General features: G+C 40.7%; 2 protein-coding genes across 2 annotated transcripts; one reads left to right on the top strand and one right to left on the bottom strand.

Annotated features, from left to right (window-relative positions):
* The first annotated feature begins 1,619 nt into the window (after nt 1–1,619).
* On the top strand, nt 1,620–5,322 carry mrpl18 (mitochondrial ribosomal protein L18). Its single transcript, XM_033633040.2, has 4 exons — nt 1,620–1,864; nt 1,981–2,155; nt 4,075–4,309; nt 4,998–5,322. The coding sequence occupies exons 1-4, from the start codon at nt 1,777–1,779 to the stop codon at nt 5,073–5,075; spliced, it is 576 nt and encodes a 191-aa protein (XP_033488931.1). The 5' UTR covers nt 1,620–1,776; the 3' UTR covers nt 5,076–5,322.
* On the bottom strand, nt 5,313–22,155 carry LOC117260918 (protein phosphatase Slingshot homolog 3). Its single transcript, XM_033633039.2, has 17 exons — nt 22,017–22,155; nt 20,716–20,888; nt 19,347–19,384; nt 19,058–19,244; nt 16,656–16,771; nt 16,455–16,523; nt 15,613–15,678; nt 14,583–14,765; nt 11,422–11,515; nt 11,157–11,285; nt 10,871–10,917; nt 10,571–10,717; nt 8,612–8,812; nt 8,228–8,456; nt 8,035–8,136; nt 7,850–7,936; nt 5,313–6,819 (listed from the first exon to the last, which is right to left on the bottom strand). The coding sequence occupies exons 2-17, from the start codon at nt 20,761–20,763 to the stop codon at nt 6,697–6,699; spliced, it is 1,866 nt and encodes a 621-aa protein (XP_033488930.2). The 5' UTR covers nt 20,764–20,888; nt 22,017–22,155; the 3' UTR covers nt 5,313–6,696.
* Nucleotides 22,156–23,754: the final 1,599 nt, after the last annotated feature.

The raw sequence follows: 23,754 nt of genomic DNA on the forward strand, positions 1-23,754 counted from the left end.
TAACTCTTAACACTGTTACATGTGACTAGTAACTCACCAACGCTGCCAATCAGGCAGACATATATGTATGACATCACTGATTCAGTCACAGTTACCAACATTTGAATGTAGCTGACCCAGGTCTTATTTAACTGGAGCTGCAATGTTAAGTTGATTAGTCAGTGACAGAAAATTAATTGGCAACTACTCGATGACCGAATAACTGATTTGGAATTATTAGTAATATAACAGATTTTGCAATTTTAAGAAAAAAGCCAAACATTTACTGGTTTCATGTGAGAATTTGATGTTTTTCTTTGTCATACATGATAATAAACTGAATCTGTTTTGATTCTTGGACTGTTGATCAGATCAAACATACAATTTCAAGACGTTACCTTAGTCTCTGGGAAATTACACAGGGCATGTTTCACTATATTCTGACATTTTATTGACAAAACGATGACAAAAAGCCCTCTTTTTAAATACCCTTTAAACTATTTGGGTGTTCATGTCTAATAATACATCAAATTTTTAAGATGATCACATGTTCTGTATGTAAAATCTGTGAATTTGCTGTACCTCTCAGATAAATGTAGCGGAGTAAAAATGACCTCTGAAATGTAGTGACGTATTACTGTAAAATAAAATAGTAAAGTACAAGTTGATGTAGAGTAAATTGGCAAAAATTTATAGAAAAGCACAATTTTTATTCTGGTATGAAGACATGTAGGCAGATACCTGCACAAGAATATAGCATAGTAACTGATGCAGTACCTACATGTTTTTTTTAAGTTGCTGCAGGAAGGCAGTATGTCTGATGAACAGTCAATGTGTAAGACATGTTTTGATCAATTGCACCAACATAAAGGATGTAATACCATTTTTAGAGACGTGATGCACTACACTACAACTTCTCACTGGTAACGCCATGTGAATAGTCACTTTGACACCATTAACTGGAAATTCATCTGGACTTACTGTAACAAATATTTCATCAACAATAAGGTTAGTGTAGTGTATCTTAAAATTATACACTTAATCTATCCAACAAATCACTCAAAACATATATAGAAATGATCTTTCTGAATCCTGTGTTCTGTAAAAGTGGCACAGAAACAATTTAACATTCATTTATGGATGCATTTATGTAAAATACGTTGAATATGTTTTTGATGTTATGTGGAACTAAGATTAATTCACAGGGAAGAGGTTTTTTTTTTTTTTTTTACAATGGAAACAATATCTGGACAGAGGTCATGTCTGTTTTGAATCTTATCATTTTTTATGATGGGTTTTACATCCATAAATGTAAATGGTCTGAAAGGAAATCTAAGATCCATCACTTTAAGCATGAAGTGAAACGTACTTTGAAACACCAACAAAAGGACTGGAAAATCAGAAAGCCATCGGGACTACGGTTATTTACAAGGCATTAAAAACCTCTTTTTAATTTGTAAGTATATATGTACCCCTTTTGTTGTTTGTTTTTCTTGTAACTAATTGCTCTTGTATAATTTAATGGTGATTGAATAAAGGAAGTTAAAAAAAAGACAAAAGACATGTAAGCGGAACTTTCTGAAGCGCTGGCGTTTGTTTCTGTCAGTGCTGCTTCTAAATGAGCACCAAGTGAACCGGATGTTGTCTGAATGTCAAAAATGGCGCTGCACATGTCACGGTGAAAACCTATCAAATAGCTAGAGTTGGTATGTTTTCGTGTTTTTAAGGACTTAGCGTTGATAGTAATCGTTGACTGGACTTTGTATTTATGAGGTGAGCCCAGCTGAGGAGGAGGAGATGGCTCTGAGCGACATTAGCCGTAGTGTGCGGCTGTTGTTAGGTCAAATCCAACGATGTCGTCAAACTGTGGCCACAAACCAGACGGGTAAGTGAAACTATTTCCATCACAGCTGTGTTATATTCTGTAAACTACTCAGTTTGGAGCTACCTAACGTTACATACTGGTGTTGAGTTTATCTGTGCCCTGTTGTGTGGGGTCAGCTCGGTGTCTGAGTCAGCTCGCCTCTCCGCCGGAGGAGGAGCCCCGCGCGGACGAAAATGAAGCCGTGAACCCGACCTTCGTGAACAGAAACCCCCGGAACCTGGAGCAGATGGCTCTGGCTGTGAAGGACCGGGGCTGGAAGACGTCCTGGCCTCGCCGGGAGTTTTACCACAGGTGTGTGTGTTTTGGGATAAAGCTGCTTCATGATAGCTGTTATGTAATATCGAGTGTTAAATAGATGACCATCACACTGCCACACAACGACTGTCAGTTACATATGTGAGACAGATAAATGTGATCATGCTGTAAAGCAGAGATTGGACCAAGTCATTGTTTTGCAATTTACATGTGAGTCTCAAGTCTTTGCACTAGAGTCCCAAGTCAAGACAGGCATAGCTCAAGTCCTAAACAAGTCACACTGCACTCTTCACCAAATGTAATGCCATTTTAACAACAGAACAATTACATCCATCCATCCATCCATCCACTTCTGTTGGCTTTTTCGGGGCTGGGTTGCTCCTCCTTGGGGTTACTGAGCCGTTCCCAGCCGAGATGAGATATTTAAACCCTCCAGCATGTTTTGGGTCTACCCCGGGGCTCCTACCAGTTGGACATGCCCCGAAAACCTTTAATGGGAGGCACGTGTTGGTGAACATTCTCAGTCATTCAGGTCATTGTAGTCGTAGGTGCTATGTCATAGCAACTGGACTTGCTGACTTGAACATTGGTAAAACAAAACAACCACTCCACAAACACAGGAGAGCCAGCTCTTTAAGTCAACGCCAAGACTGAGCTGCCCATGTACATCTAAAGGAGAAGGGACACTCTTTTGAGTACAGCGATGTTCACATGTTGTCCAGAGAAGACGGATGGTTCGAAAGACACGTGATAGAAGCCGTCTATGTCTAATTGTAACAACCGTCGTTAAACAGAGGAGGTGGCCTTCGTCACCACTTATCACCCACCTACAATGCAGTCCTGGTATCCCTCCACAGACACAGAGTTTAAAGCCAGCGACTCCGCACCAGTCTGTTAGAGCTGAAGAAGCCTCTTGGATGAGAGGTGAAACGTCTTCAAGAAACTTCAAGCAAGCAACGCTGCCTATGATACAGAACAGGAGGCAGAACCACCTCAACTGGTCGCTTTCAATGTGAAGAAGCGGCGGCTTTACTCTGAGCTCCCTCCGGATCTCTGAGCTCCTCACCCCATTTCTAAGGCTGAGCCCAGTCACCCTCCGGAGGACATTGGTTTCGGCTGCTTGTGTCCACTATCTCATTCTTTTGGTCACTACCCGAAGCTCATGACCACACAATAATATATTAAAATTTACAAAAATCATGCAGCTGAACTCAGTCATCAAAAAAGTAATGCTGACATTGCACCTTCACACTATATGGCACAATTAACTAATACCACAACAGAATGAATCTTGTATGTTTCTGTCCTGTCCTTTCTTATTTAGTTATCTCATATTGGTAAAAATGTCTAGTACGTTCTCTCCAAAGATTTGTAAGACATTTTCTGAAAGACTATTCTCCCTTTTAAGTTAAATATTAACACACTTCTTAATCTTTAGGTTCGGTGAAAGTTATCAAATATTTTCAAGACAAAAGGCTCAAGTGCAAGTGAGGTCACAAGTCATCGGTGTTTAAGTTCAAGTTGAGTTACGAGTCTTTTTTGATTTTGTCAAGTTGAGTAAAAAGTGATCAAATTCGTGACTCGAGTCGGATTTGAGTCCAATTCATGTGACTCGCGTCCACACCTCTGCTGTACAGTTTTATTGTTCTTCTTTACTCTGTATTCAACTGTGAGTGCACAGAATCAGAGGCAGCTCAGTGTGGCAGTATATGCACCATGCTCATGTTCATACTGACTGTGACTGTGCGTGTACACCTCTATATACGCCCCTAATTTAATCACCCAAGTCCCACGCAAAGATCTTATTTTCAAGGGAGACCTGAGGACATAAAAAAAACACTGACCAAACACTGACAACTGATCAAATTCACTTTTACCAGACAGATCTAAATTCCCTATTTCCCTCCTGCTCCCTCACCTCTCTTTTATTATGTTTATGTCTCTTATCCTCTCAGGTTGGAGTTTTCTCGCAGCCAACAGTTTGTGACAGCACACGTGTTCTCCAGAAGCTCTCCTGACCCGGTGCTTTCGTGTTCCACCAGAGAGTGGGCACTGAGGAAGGAGCTGGCTTCCACAAAATGCGTGGCAGCGTGTCAGGCTGTGGGCGAGGTGCTGGCACAGCGTTGTCAGCAGGCTGGGATCACGAGGATGGTGTACAGGGAGATTCCCTGGACGTACCGCTCTGAAGCTGTGAGTGCATGCAGCACCAACTGCTGCTAGACAACTGATTTGTGTGTCTTTTTTTCCCTTTTAAAGGGATACTTTGCCGATTTACATCCAGTTTTGTATTATAATAATGTGGGTAGTAGGTGTAAGTGAAGTGTGGTAAACCTCCCTCCATCTTACCAGCGGCCAGATCTCCCTGGTCATCATCCAGCGAATTTTTGCTGGCTCTAGGGCTGTTGCTAGAACTACAGATTGTACTTGCGCATTTTTGTTTGCCCGCCATCATTGAGACAGTAGTATAGAAGCAGATCAAGAGTGTCCCTCCTCTCTCTTTCACTCTCTCAGATCAAAAAAGTCCTCAGAAACATATTTCAGTGTACTGTTTAGCTGTTATACAGAAGTTTGTGAACAGGAAGTGGGCGCCATACTGTTTTCTGCACAGTGAAAACGTGGGCTACAAACAAAACTGAGATCAAACAGTAAAATAAAGTAGCGCTGATTTCATATGAACCAAGATTCTGTTACTGCAGGAACTAGTTCTCGCCTCAAATGTTTTCAGAAACCTATTTTATCTTACTTTTTGTTTGTTACTAGCCGGCTGCCATATTGTGTCCTGTGTCAAAACAGCCAAGCTTACATTTTCCAGCAGTGAAATACTTCTTAAAGTCATCATGCTTCATGTTTATGTCTCCCTTGTTTTTTTCTTTCACAGGTTCAAGCCTTCAAGACAGCACTGAAAGAGGGAGGAGTCACCCTCAGTGAGCCCAGAAGGAAATACATCGGTACCTGAATTTATCACATCTGTTTTGTTAAAATGTCCTCTGTGCCCCTTACTCTCTGCTCTCTTGTGAATTATGACTGTACTGTTTATTAAGATGACCAGCAATACAGTAAATGACAATATAAACTGAAACAAAATGAGTATTCAAAGTAAGGCTGCTTGTCCCTGTGCTTTGTTGTGTCTTGATATTAAAATGTTTCTGAACAGAAGCAACTCTGGTGAATTATTCAATAAAGAAACAAAGCATTTGCTTTGAGTATGATCGTTTATTTTTCCACTCATAGTGCTTGTCGTAAACGAGTGAGGTGCAGACAGCAGAGAGCTTAACACAACAAGATGTGGACAAGATTTAAAAATAATAAATGATCATTTTATTCATAGTACAGTGTGATGTTGGCTCAGGCAGTGGGAACTGTGTGTGTGTGTGTGTGTGTGTGTGGGATTATAAAGTGCATGTTTTCTTTAACAGTGAGCATGCAGGTTAAATGAAGCTTTAGCTTGGGTCACTGGTAACACCAGCATGAAATAAAAAATATTCCATATCAGCATCCAGTGATCAGAAGTGTGAAAATGGTATTCTGAATAATTTACCTCAATCCATTAAATGTCAATATAAATACACAAGAAAACCCTGAACACTTTGCTCTCACATGTTGGTATAAAAACACATAACATGCACCCGGGTCATCAGCATAATGTGTGGATACATATATACTTCGGTGTTATGCATACATGCAAAACTTTGGGAAGTCATATTTATACTGCAATCAGAGGAACAGTACAAGATTCATACAATACACAGCTATCACCTCGTAATAAAAACATTTAAAAACACCAGTCATAGAGTCGTATTTCATTCTCAGGGTGAAGGCACTCATACAGCCCTGGTGTTTAAGTAAGGTGAATAAAAATAAAGTGGGTTACATTGGTTCTTAACATACATGATAAAGATTTTAGATTTAATATAGTCATTCATTGGCACATTGGAGAACAATGTTTGGCAAACAGGCTTTTGCCATAAAACTGGCCCTGACTTGGTCCATGATGCACAGCTTAGATACAGTGAGATCCTCCTGTCTTACAACAATGAACGTCTTGTGAAAATATGAAAGACATTTAAAACTGTCTACCTGGTGTTGGCAGCATACAGCCTTGTATTTACAGAGGGAAAGAAAGGAGGACAGTAATTGCATAGATATCTCTTGAGTGGTGATGTGAGAGCTGAAGAAGGGAAGAGGGAGCAGGGGGCGCTACATGGAGGGAGGGACCGGTACATCTGTATGTGGTCAGATATGTTTTTAAAATACTGAAAAAACCATAATAATACAACAGTATACACTGATAATGACTTCAGATATCCTGGCTTTCACTGGTGTGTTAATACTACAGCACAAATCCTTTTATCAGCAGTGAACATCAGCTTCAATAATCATGAGCAGAGATATGCAGTAAAACATAAATTAAAACTTTCAGTGATCTAAAATATAAAGCCAGAGCGTATCAGTGTATAAAAACCTTGGCATATTACCAGCGCACACTTTCCTTCTGGTGTTTTCAGGATTTGTTTGCCTCCTTTATGGGTCCGCCTCCCTCCCCTGTAACTCCCTGCTCTTCTGCCTCCTTGATCACTTTAGGGATTGCCTTGACCAACGTCCGACAGGCTTCGTGGTTCAGGTGAAACATCCACACATGCGTTCTGGTGAATGAGACTCCGTCGTCCTAGGCTACGTCTCCGCCGCGGACTCCCAGGCAGCTTGAAAGCAAGAGAGAAGTAGAGGAGTAGCTTATACAGCAGCTAACTGAAACCTTGACCGTTTTTCAACCTGAAGAGTATAGTTAAGATTTATTTTAAGTGGGGTTGTATGAGGCACTTATCCATGGTCATTATATTACTCTACAGTAGATGGCACTTGGCACGCTTCCAGTTTGAAAAAGCAGGCAGGAGAACAAGCGCAGAAGCTAAACAATGTTCTGCTGTGAATGGGGACCACAGCAAAACATATTGTTCCTACCTAGAAAAATCAATATCATTTAAGTGTACCCTATTCATTTTACCTTGCCGTCAGACAGCCCTTTCAGACTGGGAACTGAAGCTGTTATCGAGGCTCTCTTCAAAGCCACACTCCATTGAGAAAAACAGTGATTTAACACTGCAGAACAGAGGAGCTGCTGGTCTGTCGCTGCATCCATCACTTAGTTAGTTTGTGTTACTGGTGACTTTGGTGTTTGAAAGGGGTATTCTGGATTCACAATAACACAAACAGACTAACTGATCGAGGCAGTGGTAGACCAGCAGCTCCCATGCTCAGCAAATTAAAATGACTGTTTTTGTCAATGGAGTCTAGTGGCTTTGACGAGAGCAAAGACGGGGAACTGAAGCTATTAATGGTTTCCCTGTCAGAGAGGGCTGTCTGACAGCAACGTCAAGCACTGAAAATATTCTAAATACAGTGTACACATAAATCAGTACTGATTTTTTTAAGTGGGCCTCTTTTTGGGTGGTTCTGCTGCCCCTGTCAGAGGCGGTACATTGCTTAGCTTTGTGGTGGTACTCCAAACTTAGGGTGTGCCGGCCACCATCTACTGTAGGTAACATTCTGACTATGAAGAGTACCTCATACAACCCCACTTCAAAAGATCCCTTCAAAGTGAAACCCTACTACTGCTAAACTAAGATACTTGTATAATAAATACAGGCAAGATCACAAGACTCTAATAACAAATTTGTGCGTACATCAACTATGAACAACATGACAGAGAGAGTGGCACTCAGCTCCATTTACCTGTTCACGCCCTCTATCCTCATCACTGATGGACTGCATGAGGGAGAAGAGGTTCATCCTGCCGCTGCGATTAACACTCGGAGCGACCTTGAGATGAGAAAGAAAAAGAACATCCAGTGATTTAGTGAAGGAAAACCACATAAGAGACACAGCGTATGTGTGTAACTACATTTGTCTCTGCTCACCTTTTCTAGTTCATTTACTGTGATAACAGGAGTGACACCAGCTGGCCCTGTCTGCCCAGGTCCCTGGTTGGTCTCAAGCGGGGGGGCGGGCTCTTCAAACACCTGGGTGAGTTGGGGAAGGTAAAAGGGTTGAAGATTAAAAAACAAAATCAGCAGGATTTAAAATGCTGATATCATTGATGTGAAGAGTTACCTCTGCATCATCTCTCTCATCTGGGCTACCTATATCTTTTTCATCTAGACTATCTGCATCCTCCTCGTCACCCTGCTCAGAACCTTCAAGTCCGTCATCCTCCTCTTCCTCCTCTTCTTCCTCTTCTGCCTCCTCTGGCTTTTTTTCTTCCCCTCCCTCCTCCTTGCGTATTGACTTTTGTCTTTGGTCTCTTGACTTTCGCCTCCAGAGTGCGCTGTGACGCTGCTGGCTGGAATGATGAAGGCACACAACACAATCGTCACGAGCCCACATCTCAATATAGCCTCAATAGCCACAGACAACGGCAAACTCAAAAAAATGTTTGATGTTGTTTTGTAATTTTTAGATGTTGGCATTCCTCATTTTGGAAACACCATGCCTGACCTTGCGTTGAGAATGCCATTGTAGGTCTGCAGCTGCTTCATGAAGCCTTCGTTGGGCTTGACGATGGACCGGCACTCCCTAACGTAGGACAACGCCACGTCCAGAGGCCAGCGCTGCTGCTTCATGGCGTAGGCGATCACCGTGGATGCAGAGCGAGAAACACCCATCTTACAGTGCACCAACACCGCCTGTCCACTCTTCCTGCATCACACAGAGATCCAGAGAAAGTCACTCAGCGGTTTAGAGATTTAACTTATAGTGGTGAATTGATTAACTGAATGGAAAGTGTGACACCTCAAATTTGCAATATTGGTGGTGAGGCAAAGCTGGGAACAAAGTACATGACATAAAGGAGTGGGCCAATATTTTGAGAAATGCACTCAGTCACTTTCTGGCAGAGAGTTAGATGAGAAGATACCACTCTGATCTGTGCATGCTCAGTATGAAGCTACAGCCAGGAGCTAGTTAGCTTAGCTTTGCATAAAGGCTGTGAACAGGAGGAAACAGTTAGCCTGGCTCTGTCAATAGATAAAAAAAAAAAATCAGCCTACCAGCACCTCTAACTCACTATAAAACACAGTATGTCTCATTTGTTTAATCTGTCCAAGAGCCAAAGTGTAGCAACACCATTTTTAGGGGGGTTAGAATTGGGACTATTTCTAGGCCAGGCACAGTATTTTGGGCTGCCAGGCAACAGAAACAGTCCAGCAATTAGAGAGCTGGTTGTTACCACTGGTCAAGCTAGGCTAGCTGTTTCTCCCTGTTTCCAGTCTTTGTGCGAAGCTAACCATCTTGTGAGTCCAGCTTCATATTTGGCTGACAGAAGTAAGCGTGGTATCAATCTTCTCTTTTAACTCCGCAAAACCTTTACTTTAATGGACTGAAATCGCACTATGTATCAGTATGGGCAGTCATCATATCACCGTTTAGCATCAGGGGATTTAGTGTATCATTGAAACATGTCAATGATGATATGGTATTAAAGGGAAAATTTGACATCTTTTATATGGATGACCAATCAGTGTTGATAAATGTAGCCCACTGAAGCAATAAATTCCTCACTGCATGCTACACTGACCAAGAAAGTGGACTTCTGCTCGTGGAGCTGTGTCGGCAGTGCCTACATGTACCAGGTTGTATTGTGTTTGAGATTCTGACAAAATAAAGTCAATCAATGGTCATCTGCCCTCTCGGCTCTGCTGGTCTTTGTTGTCTTTTTCTGTTTATCTGCTGAAGAAGGTCTCCTGCACACCAAGTGTGTCCAAGTCAGGTGTAAACTTTCATGCACAGTAACAGACACACACAGGCTCTCTAGGTTGGTGTTGGCAACAGCTTCCAACAGTGACTACCCACACTGAAATCCACTGCAGCAGAATGATTCAGTTTCTATTGGCATCGGAAAAAATTCGAAGCAAAGGCACCAGCAATCGGTGTTTGCTCTCAGCAGCTCAGGTTCTGGAGGGTCCCCGCTGGCTGTATCTTCTTGCACGGCTAATGCAGCTGCAGCCTCAGCTTTTCTTTGCTGACTATCTTTGGCTCAATACTCTGACTTGAATAAGTATGGCTGAGAATCCAAGTGTATCCTCGTCCAAAACATCTTCTGCACTCATTATTTGAATGCCATTTTCGCTGTTGGAAATACAGTTTGCACGTCCCTGTCATGTCAAATGACGCCACTGGATGCAGGAGGATCGACAGAAAACTCAGCTTTCTCTGGCAATAGAGCACGGCTGAGGAATTCATTGCTTCAGTTGACTACATTTACTATCAACATTGACTGGACATCCACAGAATATGTGGCCGAAATTTCCCTTCCGTCCAGGAATTTGGCTGTGTATAAATATGTTGTAATGACAGAAATGTGCTTGTCTACAACTTAACTCTGGAAGACTGCAAAATGTCTTTTTGTTAAGTTTGGATTTTAGGTATCTTCTGATGTGCTTGGGGTTTCTGGAGTACCTTGCAGTGTTGATGAACTGGAAAGTGTCTGTCCAGTAAGGGAGCAGATCAGTGGCTTCCACATCGTACACTCTGATGTTCATATAAGTGAAGGACTCTGGGAAAAAGTTGTCGATCTCCCTCGTCACATTCAGAATATAGCCCACACTGAAAAACATACAGACAGAAACTTAAAGCCACAGTGGTGGACTCAGCAAACACAATGCACAATTCACACCATGTCATGAGACAATGGGAAATAGAGATGGACAACAACAATACACAGAGCTGTAGAAAAATGTCGCAGGTGAAAACACTGACTTGTTTTTCTGCAGCTCCTCAAAGTTAGCTGCGTTCCACTCAGAGCCCTGAAACCAGATAAATAAGAAGAAGGTTCAGTCAAGTGCAAAAAGGAAAGGGCTGACAGAGACGTCTTCCCTATCGCTGTCAACACAGATCTTCCACAAAGGGGAAGTTACAGTCACATGACAACATCCTGGTGAAAGCACACTTCCGTCAGTTTACTGACTAAAGCATGAGAAAGCTTTCTAGCCATGTTGGTGAAACAAAGCTTATTACTGTCTTTGAACTCCAGCAAATCACTCACCAGATAAAGGTAGTCAAATATTTTGGAGGGTTTGTCCATCTGAGCCATGGTGACCAGGATCTCATTGTCAATGTACTCCTTGAAGGGTCTCATGTCGAAGCCTATCCTGGTCTCCAGGGCAGAGTGAACCTACAGCGGTGAAGGAAAGATCAAATTATACAGGCATCCACTCATTCTCTCATCTTTTTTGACATATTAGCTTCCCCTAATAGTTCTCTGACTATTTTAAGCCAACTTCCTCTTTATATCTGCCTGTATGTCTTACCATCTTAGATGTGAGGCTGTCCAGGTCTTCAGTCCTCATGATGTCTCTCAGGTGCTCTTTAATCAGCGCCTCATTGGAAATTCTGTCTGCGGTGCTTCCCATGCAAGAAGAAGTGAAACTTAAGTACAAGCTGATGTGTGTGTATGAGCAATACAATCTGATAATATCTTTCAATTTATTTACACATTTAAAGCCACTGGAAATTTGACTTTTTGTAAAAATCGTAAAAATGCATACATGATATCAAAACTGAGTGTTTCGTTAAATATCTGCAAAAATCTGAGTGAAAATAAATGTTCATGTTTATTAGAAAACATGCTGTGTATTCCAACCCCCACACTACCATACTGTTGAGTATACCAGAAAAGGATTTAGTATGTCCCGATTCATACGATGCCAAAAATACCAGGATGTACTACTACATCTGGTTGGATTTTGCAGTACACAAGCCAGCATGCTTGTCTGGCTATTCTAACCCACAATCATATGTGCAGAGGAAGGTATGTCACAAAGCCACAAACAGATGACAGTTTGATAAGTTGTTGACAGCTTCACAGAAGCCATAATGACAGATGACAGTGCATTAAAGTGACTTAATTAAGTGAACAAAATAACCATAAAGATTACCGACAACAAAAGGACATAACTATTAAATAACAAGGACAGAGAAATGCAGATGTAATTATACTGTCGGGATACACTATATAAGAATCTACAATGTATGCAGTTATTACATTAAAAGTTTAAACTACTCATATTGCAAATTAAATCTGCAGAGCTCTTCGGGGTTGATGTCTGTCTCTGGTGAACTCAGCAAATGGCGTTTTGTGCTATCTCCAAGGAAACAGATATATGAACAAGAGGGTAGTATATCCTGACTGTGTGCATACTGCATGCAACAATGCATACTTTTTAAGGGCAGCTGCAGCATCTACCAAAAGTAAAGAGAAACAGTATGTGATTCAGAACGCACCCGTCTCCAGACTGCAAGGCAAATCACATACTGATTGACATCTCCCTCATACGTCACTTACATACAATATGTAGCTTAATTTAATCTATAGGTAGCAAATTACATTATCAATCTCCATGTTCAGGACATCAGAGACATGTGATGTGTGGAGAGGAAGAGGCCAAGGAGGAGGGAGAGAAGGTACAGCTCCAGCTGCGAGACGTAGCTGTTTCGCAAAATAATGTGCTCCCCACCAAACAAATAATAACGTGCAAATACTAAACCCTGATTTACTGCGGACACAACTCAAAGCTTCTAACTGAGGAAGAGCTGGCATTTCAAGTGAATGACAGACGTACAGGAAAGCTAATTCGACGAGGAAGCACACATGCAAATAAATTGGGCGAAGAGGGATTACAAAATTAAAGTGGAACAGCTTCTCAAGGACAAGGACGCAAAGGGAAGTGTGGCATGGAATAAAGACAATGGTTGGACTGATCTCACAGGGGACCAGCTCTGCATAAACAGTAAACTTTGCCAATGATTGAAATTGTTTTTTAAACATTATGAGACTGACAAACCATCCCAATTTGAGCCCAAAGGGGACTGGACAGAGGGTGGTGCACCAATACATGTGACATCAGAGGAAGTGTGGCGCAACCTCTCCCAGTAAACACAAGGAAATCCAACGGTCCTGTTGCGAGCAGTTGGGTTTTGTATTCACTAAACTCTTTCAACCATCACTGGACTTACGAACAATCCTGAGGTCAAGGGAAGTGTCTAAAATAATCCCACTGCCTACAAAGACAAATCCCTCTGAATTAAATGATTTTAGACTGGTACGCCAGTAATCATTAAATGTTTTGAGTGAATTGTTTAAACTCACTTAGAGTCTGAAACCAACCATCAGTTGGAGGCTTTACAATTTGCATCGGTGTGGAAGATGCAACAGTAACGCTTCTGAACCAGGTTTTACAAACATCTGGAAACCTTATGGAAACATCTCATGTGAGCATGCTGTTTGCCGATTTTTCATCTGCCTTTAAGACTGTCAAAGCAGACAGTCTATTGACAGTAAAGATGGGTAGCACAGGTGTAAATCATGAGGCAACAGCATCTCCAAGTCCATGGAGAATAGTCACTCTTCCATCACTCAGACTGGGGTACCACAAGGCTGTGTCCTCTCATAGCTGCTCTTCACAGTGTAAACCAGTGACTGTGCTTGTTATCAGGATGACTGTATGCTGATAACATCTGCAGATGATGTGGCACTGACGATGAGACCCGTTAAAGAGCTGAGATTAACCACTTTTATAAGTGGTGCTCAGATCTGATTTTCAACACAAAGAAAACCAAAGAGATGATAATCGATTTTAGAAGGAACTCCACTTTATCCTCTAATTGACGACTATGCTGATACTGTTTTACAAGACCTTTATTCAGAGTATATTGACCTTTTGTATTTGTATTCAGCGAGCGATGTCAGTAAAAAAACAACAAACTGGACACGGTTGTTAAACTTGGAGGCAAGATAACAGGAGAACCAATGTGCAGTATTACTCATATGACAGACTGGTACACATTTAATATCGCTCATAAGATCATAGCAGATCCAGCACACTCTTTATGCTCTGAGTATGCACTCCTACCTTCAGGGTGCAGGTATAGCATGCTCACGCCACTTCTCTTCCTTAATGTGTTTTATCAAATCCCCAGTGATTATGTTTTTTATGACATTTTATGTGTTTTTTATGATGCATGTTTTTGTGTTATATGATGTTGCTGATGTGTATTTTAATACCGTTTTGTGCTCATTTTTTGCAAAGCAGTTTTTGTGGACAACGACACCACAGCTCACTAAAAGCGTGGTCTGCTGCAGTTCAAAAATAAAAGAATGACACGTTGCCATCTTCAGTGGTGGATGTTCACCTAGAGACATCACAAACAGCCTGACTGTACCTACTTGGGTGGGACAGTTGATGCGGAATTTTAAAGAAAATTTACAAAAACTTTCAGGACAATATTTTTGAATTTGTATTTCTAACTAATTCCTAATACTTTTTAGATGCTTACTAATATGTACATCAGACCCTAAAATGCAGAGTTATTGTGGATTTGGGTTTCCAGTGGCTTTAAAGCAGACGTGGACTGTAACTAAATATATTTACTCAAGCATTACCACATTTAGAGGTACTTGTACTTTTCTTACCTCTGTCCACTACTGTCCCTGCGGACTGACTCCAGGTCGTTCATGGCCTCCCACTCATTGAGGCAGTAGCGGTCTGACTCGGTGTGCTGGTGGTAGTGCTGGGCCCACTCCAGGCCATTGCCTGGGATCACTGCCGCCTTGACCGCCCGCTCGCAGCAGCCGTGCAACGCCTGCAGCACTGACCTTACAGCGGTGGGAAGGGGAAGGACAGAAAATGAGAATAATAATAACAATATAATACTAATAATAATAATACATTGGACTTATATAGCGCTTCTTAGGATACTCGAAGATATGGTATCCATAGAGAGGTAGAGAGGGAAATAATGCAGAAAGGGCAAAGTACGCTGATTTTAAAGGTTGGAGGCAGTTATGAAAAGGTGTGTTTTAAGGAGTTTTCTTGAAGGTGAAGAGTGCGGAGGAGTCTCTGATGTCTATTTGAGGACATTAAAAACCTCCTGGGTTCCCACACATTTTATGGACAAAATGTCAAAACCTTTCCATAACTTTTCAAGGACCCATATTATTTTTTTCTCTTGCCCAACTTGCCTTCCATTTTTCAAACATATCAAATTCAAGTTCTGTTGAAAGATAATTCCAGCTACCTGGCATACAGGAAGGGAGAGACGAACCCAGAGAGAAAATGATGAAACGTACATGATGGTAAACAAAATGATGCCACACATGGACGCATATTAAAGCTACATTCAGTCCACAGCTAAAGAAAATGAATTTGCTGATATGTTACATTACCTGGAGGAGGGTTATCCACAGAAAATTGTTGTAACAATTTCATTCCATGCAACAAAATTCCATGCCCCTTCCAAAACCTTCAATGATTGTGACTAATTCAATGACTTTCCCAGGCCTGAAAAATGATGACTGTGAAATGTCATGACTCCTCCAGGCAAGATTTAGAGCGAGGGCAAGTAACAATTGACGAGATGCTTTAGGAAGTGATGAGCTGGATAGCATAGTAAGGACATTAATGTTTTAACATTAATACATGGATGCCACAATTGTCACTCACCACATGGTCTGCATGGAAATAGGTTTAAAAATTCTGGTCTCTTCTGCTGTTGTCACGCTAAAACCACTGTGGGGGAAAAAAAGACAGAAGTATGAGCTATTGTAATGAGAAGAATGAGAGAAGTGAGGAAGTGACACTGATAAGAAGCATTACTGGAAGAAGACACAGAGACAATTCAGTGTAAATTAGTGACGGTTCCTGTGAAGAAAGCACAGAATGGAAAATGTGAGGATTGGGGGGGGGGGGGGATTAGCATAGCTGGAGGTGTGAACCAGCCTGATGAGGGTGAACATGGTGGTGTGATATGGCAGCCAATCAGAGCATCTTTTTTGGCACTCAGTGAGAGACAGCAGACTAGAAAACACGAACTCTCAGTATCACCATAACCTTCTCTATATTCTCATCCGAGAATCGACGGCTAAGAAGAACACTGTTTGACCACAAGCCAATAAACAGCCTCAAATATTATAATCAAAGCATGTTGCTGAGGTCATTAAAATTTAATCTAAAACTGAGTTGGAGTGGATGTTTGAGATTGTGGATGCACCATAAAGCAAACAGAGAGTTGTTTACAGCTGCTACTAACTTCTTCCTCACTGATACAGAACGAGGCTGACCATACTTTACTTTTATTGCAAAAACACATGACCTCCATGCTTATGTAAGGGTCTGAGTGAGTGATAGGAGCAGTTGTAATTCATGGAGAATGATTCAGCTCCATAAATAGTGACCATTACTCATTCACATTATCTCTGGCCACACTCCCAGACATCAGGCTGCACCGTCTGTGCTGCAGCCTCACAAACATTCATTCCTCATTCCCTTTGTTGAATGTTTCTTACCCGTCCCCGTCCAGGTACACCTGTGTGTCGCTCCAAACTGGCAGCACCAGGCCGATGGTGCAGTGATCACTGCAGGAGGACACAGACAAACAACAGGACCAGAAAGGAAGTTTAGCTTGTCAAAGCTTAAATCAGAAATTATTAACTGAATGGAAATCTTATCTTTGTGACACGCTACACCGGCATCTTGATTACACACACCTGTCTGAGCTGGGGAAATCCATGCCCAGCAGGATGCTCTCTTGTTTGTTGCTGAGGGTGGAGACAACGATCAGATACCGGACTCTGACCGAGCTGATGGACTCCAACTGCACTGCCTGCGTGAGACAGTGCAGAGAGCAGAAGGGAGACAAAAAGGAGGACGAGAGGAGAATGAGCAATTAACGCACTTTATACGCAACATGTTGTGGTTTCCTCTGAAGTCTCAGGTTACCCATTAAACCAAACAAACCTGTGTGATTACACACAGTGCAAAATATCCTGTGCAGTATATTTTCTCTGGCCTTCCTGGAAAAGTTAAATCAGGGAAGTGAATGTTGTGTTTACCGAGAAACACACACTGGCTACCGTCCACTTAAAGACCCACTTGTTTTCACTTGTTTTTGGTCATTGACTCCAAGTGCTTTATATTTCACATTATTCCTCTTAAAGCAAATATTATGTTTTAGATTGTTTTTTCCCTGCCATCCACATGACCTCTGATTTAAAAATATTTAGTCCATCACACGTAGTCAGCTGTTGTTTTCTTTGACTAAGTTCCACAACTGATTCAATATAATACAGCTTGAAGTGTTGTATTCAAGTCCTCGTGAGAAGCTCTTCAACCCATGACCATAAGAGCTGACTACTGAACAATAAATGATCTGATGTAGGATTTTCATCACGTACATGTTTGTATATTTTCTATATCTCAGCTGTATAATCCTGCAATAATAACACAACTAAAATCTTTAGCGTGATGGATTATCAAAAATGTTTCAGGTCTCTGCAGCACATTTTCATGGTTTGGAGCTGAAATGAATCCAGCAGCTGCCTGCAAAACTTAATGGTCAAAGTCTAAATCTGTGGAATGCCTTGGAAAGCATCAGTAAAATGTTGTTTTGGTTGAAATATGCAAAGCTACCGTTATTGTCCATTGATGTGAAATTTGTATTACACATTTACAAGTGCTGGCACATTATCATATTTTCACTACATGATTATTGTGGCCAAAAGAATTCATGATATCAATGCAATAGTTTTATAAAATCTGAAAACAAAAAAGTAAATCCTCTATTGCACGTTTTGTCTCATTTTTTGGCAAATTAATTACACTCAAAATATGGGATTAGGGAGGTGGAGAGAGAGTCTGTATCAATGACTGCACTAAGTCCTAAAAAAGAACAATTACACTATATACATAGTGAAAAAGGCAACTAGATGGTGTTGGGGAGGCAGATAAAGCAGGAATGAAAAGAAACTGACATAATGTAATGATGTTTCGGCCCTAGAGGTTGCCGCTTGCTCACAACACCCCTAATGTTGACAACTACTTTGATCTGCAGTGATGTTTGCAGCTTAAAGAATTATGACTTAATTGGAGGAAGGTTGTTGGACTGTTAATAGCTGAATGCATTTAACAGGCCCCAGTATGCATATTCTGCACTTTATTGACTTAAGCTGCGATGCAACACCGATGCAAAAGGCACTTATCCATAATAGGGAACTTAGTTAGGCTAGACTAGTGAAACTGTGGTTCTGTGAACTGAAAATGAAAGTACAGAATTTGCTATGATGTCCTAATAATCAATCATAGGCTGCTGCTTATAATTTACAGCCCTTTTTACAATGACTGTCTACCTGATGTGTCTCATTCACAGCACACTGTCCACCTACACCTGTACAAGTAATCATATAATAAATCAGAATCAGAATCAAATAAAATTGATGAGGTGTGAGACACTGAATTTAGAGTGTCTGCTCTGATGCATCAAATCAAGTTTTATCTAATTTACAGGTAAACTGTTGGATCAATGACATCAACCTCACGGAGTAGTGGTCGGGTCACTGACTGAACAACAGGTTAGTTGTAATACAGAGGAAGTTAATTACTCCAATAGTTACAGCTGCTGATGCGAGTGAACTCAACATACTAATGTTATGACCTTGACCTGAGATATGATTACACATGTTCATGAAACAAGTTTACTAACCAGAAAAATTCTTTCTGCAGATCATTTGTCAACTTTTACTGGTCTGATCTGCAACATGCATGAACACTAGAACTGCAGCAAATAACTGATTAGTTACCAACTATTAAATTAATCACCAACTAATTTGACAATCTGTAAAATTTCACTGATTCCAGCTTCTTAAATATGGATGTTGTCTGGTTTCTCTAGTCTTCTATAACAGTAAACTGAATATCTTTGGGTCATGGACAAGACAAGACATTTAAGGACGGCATCTTGGGATTTGGAAACAATTATCAAAATTTTTCACCATTTTCTGACATTTCATTAGCCAAACAACCGATCAATTAATGGAGAAAATAATCAACAGATTAATCGACTACGTAAATTATAGTTAGTCGCAGAGCTAATTTAAGAGCTAAGAGGCCTCACCAGCTTGATAGTATCTTCTGGTCGGAGCTGTTCAATCATGGCGTGAATGTGTCTGTGCCGCATGTCTTGAGCTTTGCCGCCTTCCTTCACAGGAGAAGGTGGAGAAGGAGAAGTCTCCTCATCAAGGCCCGGCCTCTCGCCCTCTTCCAGCAGGAGGACAGCCCCCTTCACGAGGGCAAAGCTCTCCCTACAGACGGACAGAGATCACTTAGTATAATGCTACCAACTGGGAATCTTTTTGTCAGGACCATCTGTAATAAGAGGATAATTCAAAGATGGTGCACTTTACCTTTTCTGAAGTCTCCCTCTTCTTTGGAGGCTTTCATCCTTTAAACAATTAAGAGGACTGCATTATTTCTGTTTTGAGGACAATGGTGTGTCTATGAATTACTGCAGACTGTAATGTTTCTGTTGTGCAGGCTGAGGTTGACAAATGCTCATCCCAAAGAAACTTCCAAGTAGTTGCTGGAGTTGCAATACACTACACACTGTCATTTTTAAGTAGTTTTAGTAGTTTTTAATGCTCCCAAAACTGCACGTTTCTAACTGGTTGAAAAGTGTTGACACACTGTCACAAAATTTCAGGGAACATTTGAGGCATGTGAGTGTGTGATGTCTTTCCTGTTGAGACGTGTGGACACAAAAGGCCGGAAAAGATGTCCAGTAATTTCTCGTGTGAAATGTGGTGCAACACAGATAAAGTGCAGTGGAAAGCTGAAGTGAGGAGGTAGACACGAAGAGTGAGATGTGAGCACAGGGAGGAGGACACTAAGGGTGTGTGAGGGTGGGGTAAAAACAACAATCATGGCAGTGAAATAATAGAAGGATAAAAAATTAGAGAGAAACACAACGCAAGAACGGGGAGGGACAAAGAAACAAGGAAGAGAGAGCAGCAGTAACAAGGGTTTAGAGAAAGAAACTTGAGACAGTAACATTACCTGTTATGCAACTGACAAGTCCAGACAGAGTCAAGAAAAAAAAAATTAAAGAGGAGAAGTGAGCAGGAGCCAGGAGAGGAACGATGAGGGTTTGAAGAAAAAAAAAGGAGAGAACACAAGTTAAGATAGCAGAGTGATTAGAAACTTTGACAAAATGTGCAAAAATAAATGAGACTTGGACCCACAGTCAGGTCATTTAATGTTTAGTTGGCGATGACAAAAATCAGAGGAGAAGCCAGGCCTTGGATGTAAAGTTAAATAATCTTCATGATAGAGTGACAGAATGAGCAGAGATAAAGTTAAGAGACAGAAGCTGATGATACAGTGTTTATATGATAATATGTGTTTAACGAATACAGTGGCAGTGAGCATTTAGACAGACAGAAGCTTGATCCAATCACTCTCTGACATCACTGTAAGGAATGTGAATGGGAGCCAAATCGCTTTGATGACTCTATCTGTGGCATGTTTTCCCCGTAAGCCCATCAGTGCAGTCACATCCCTGCAAGCAACTAAAAAACAAAGCAGCCTCATTATCATTCAGGCAAAGTAGCGATGAGGGACACGCCCAGGACTGACTAATCTTCATACAGAACCCTGCAGGATCCAGCATGAACAACTCTTCAAGTTTGGAAAAAGCAAATTCATATCTGAGGATATGACGCTAAATGCCAAACTTATTTGTGTACATCAACAAAGTGTGGGGATGGGTGAACTCACTGGAGCGGTGGAGATGGATGGGAGCCTATGCAGGGTCAACAGAGCCATTGCAGAGTACAGGTCTGTCTCCACGAAACCTGCTGTCGCTGACAGGCTCAGACAGGCTCAGACAGGCTCTGCAGGTTTCCTCAGCCAAAAGTGTGCTGTGGGCAGGGCCAACAGTAGTATGATATCTGAAATGAGACATGGATATTTGGGTTTGATTACATCCAATCAACCTGCAAATACCAGAGATTCCTAAGGACAAGTCTGAAGATGTCAGCTTTAGGGAGTCCTGTGAATGGAGGGAATTGTTTTTACAATAGTTTTACGACTGCTTAATCCAGCTGAGGCAGAGTTGGGTAATGTGAGGATACAACCTCTATGGCAAGGAATATAAATACCATCAAAGACCTGTCACATCTTGTCACATCTCTGCCAGCATTGCTTAATAACACTGCTGCACCCAATGTAATAAAGTGCCTTGATATTTTAATAATAATATCTCCCTAGATTAGCATAAATCAGACTGGTTATATAATCTATAAAAGGGTGACACAATTGAGCTTAAAGAAAATGTCATAAAATTACACGATACATATGAATATCAAGATATAAAATAACACAAACTATGATGGATGATTTTATCCATATCTCCCATCCAATACAGGATTTATTGTCACACTTTAATACACTGGAATGCAGCTACATTCCTTAAGTGCCTCACAATTATATTGTGTGGGTAATAAAAATAAACAGAAAAGACAGAAAGACAGAAAAATAACATTCAAATGAAGCTAAATCAGATAAAAAAGCCTACTGATGATTTTGTTCCTTCATGTACTTATGAGATAAAGTGTAGTGATTATTGATAAAGTACAGACTTGCAAATAAGGATGTGTCACAGGTCATTATGCAGAGTAGATAAGCCAATATGAATCTGAAGCATATGCACAGTATATCATATTTATCTTCTCATACAGGGTTTATTGAGGATGTGGACTGCTGACCATCGATATGACAGTGTCAGTGCTGTAACGCCTGCATTATATCAGATCAAGTGTGTGACATGGCTTCAGCTCGTTGAATGCAGATGCTCGGTTATATAATTGAATTGTTACCAAGTGAGTAACCATAACGAAGTGTTTTGGTCCTGACTGACGAGCTATAAACGGACCTCGCTTCGTTGCTGCAACAAACCACCAACAACAAGCTCTGTAGCCTGTTACAACCAGCACAAGCTAACAGTGACCGGAACGTTAGTCGCTGCTAACATGAAGAAATTACAAAAAACAGCCCAAAAAGACAGTTTATTTTCTTACCTTTCCCAGACTTTGTCCCCTCTCTGATTTCCTGTTCTAAGGACTTCTTGTTTTTTATTACTAAAGAACTGGGTGCTCCTTATTCCGCCCTCTGTCGAGGGTGAAGACTTCACCATTTACAGCGCAGCAGCTGATTACCACTGAGCTGAGGCAGCCCGAGCACGAGGACATGAAGAAGAGGGAGAGGACAGTGACGTCATGCAGGCCAACTGCCGGGTGCCGCATTGGACATAAAACACATTACCTTGAAAGGCAAAATAGCTTCAAATACAGATCTTGAGTAGTAAATAACAAATATTCAAAATAATCTTCTTGTTTTTTATGACAACATGACTGCCAGCCTGAAATATTCACATCATTTACATCAGTAGACTCAAAGTTCAGTACTACAATTGTAAAATACTCCTGTATTAAAAGTTTCACTTTAGGCAGCTTTATTTGCATAGCACATTTCATACACCAGGGCAATTCAAAGTGCTTTACAGAGCAATAAAACATAATAAAGGATACAGATTTACAGTAAAGTAATAAAGAGGAAAAGTATAAAAGGTCAAATTAATTTTAAAGGAGTTATAATAAAAAAAAAATCACCATTAAAAGTGCACACAAAAGGTGCAAAGATAAAAAAAAAACTTTTTAAAATGATTTAAAATGGGGTTTCAGTGCAAGAAGTTAATGAATATTTGATCTGATAAAAGGCAGCAGCAAACAGACAAGTCTTCAACCTATACTGAAGTGAAAGTTGGTGCAGACCTGCAGTTTTCAGGGAGTTTGTTCGAGATATGTGGTGCATAAAATCTAAACACTACGTCTTCATGTTCAGTCTTGACTCTGGGGTCAAAAAGCAGACCTGTCCCAGAAGACCTGAGAGGTCTGGATGGTTCATTGTGCAGCAGAAGGTCAGAAATGTTTTGGGGGCCTAAACCATTCAATGCTTTGTAAACCAGCAGTAGTATTTTTAAGTTGATTCTCTGACAGATAGGAGGCCGGTGTAAAGACCTCAGAACTGGAGTGATGTAATTTAATCTTTTGGTTTAAGTGAGGACTCGAGCGAGTAAGTAAGTAAATGTACACAAGTTTTATCAGCAACAAATGCACCTATGCAGCAAAGTGATCGGTGTTGGTAATATTTCATAATTGTTTGTTTATATTTGTAACTGGTGAACTGAATAGAAAAAAGAAAACATTAAAAAAGTACAATATTGACAGTGTTATAAAGTAAGAAGTAAATTTAGGCTACTGAAGTTCGGTGGCTTACATTAGCACAATTTTGAGGTACTTGTATTTTCCTTAGAATGTTTCCATTTTACGTTACTTTATACTTCTAAAATTTTTACTCCACTAGCCTACATGAATTACTTTGTAATTTTATCAGAATCAGAAATATTTTATTGATACATGAGGGGAAATTGTGATTAGTTACAGTCACTGCGATGTACAGAATAGAGAGTTATAAGAAGTAAGAATAAGAGTACAAAACATAAGTATAAGTATGGAGCAGAGATGGGACCAAGTCACACATGTGCAAGTCTCAAGTAAGTCTCAAGTCTTAACCTTCAAATCTCAAGTAAGTCCCAAGTCATTTTTTCTTGGGCAAGTCAAGTCAAGTCAAGTCACAGGTTATGTCAAGTCAAGTCAAGTCCTGTAATAGGTCAAGTCCAAGTCAAGTCACCTTATTATTGTAATTTTACCTGCAGAATCTGATCTTAATAAAGTGAAAAGACAAGATATAAGTAAC

This window comes from Epinephelus lanceolatus, chromosome 7, assembly GCF_041903045.1.
Source record: "Epinephelus lanceolatus isolate andai-2023 chromosome 7, ASM4190304v1, whole genome shotgun sequence".
In the NCBI taxonomy this organism is placed as follows: domain Eukaryota; kingdom Metazoa; phylum Chordata; class Actinopteri; order Perciformes; family Serranidae; genus Epinephelus; species Epinephelus lanceolatus.

Bases quoted from the DNA above. Each gene is read 5' to 3' on its own strand.
- mrpl18 (XM_033633040.2), top strand. From the start codon at position 1,777: ATGGCTCTGAGCGACATTAGCCGTAGTGTGCGGCTGTTGTTAGGTCAA. The intron at 2,156-4,074 runs GTGTGTGTGTTT...TTATCCTCTCAG, and splicing joins CGCCGGGAGTTTTACCACAG to GTTGGAGTTTTCTCGCAGCC. The intron at 4,310-4,997 runs GTGAGTGCATGC...TTTCTTTCACAG, and splicing joins GGACGTACCGCTCTGAAGCT to GTTCAAGCCTTCAAGACAGC.
- LOC117260918 (XM_033633039.2), bottom strand. From the start codon at position 20,763: ATGGCTCTGTTGACCCTGCATAGGCTCCCATCCATCTCCACCGCTCCA. The intron at 19,385-20,715 runs GTGAGTTCACCC...AATTGTTTAAAG, and splicing joins CATCCATCTCCACCGCTCCA to GATGAAAGCCTCCAAAGAAG. The intron at 11,286-11,421 runs GTAAGACATACA...TCACCGCTGTAG, and splicing joins ACAGCCTCACATCTAAGATG to GTTCACTCTGCCCTGGAGAC.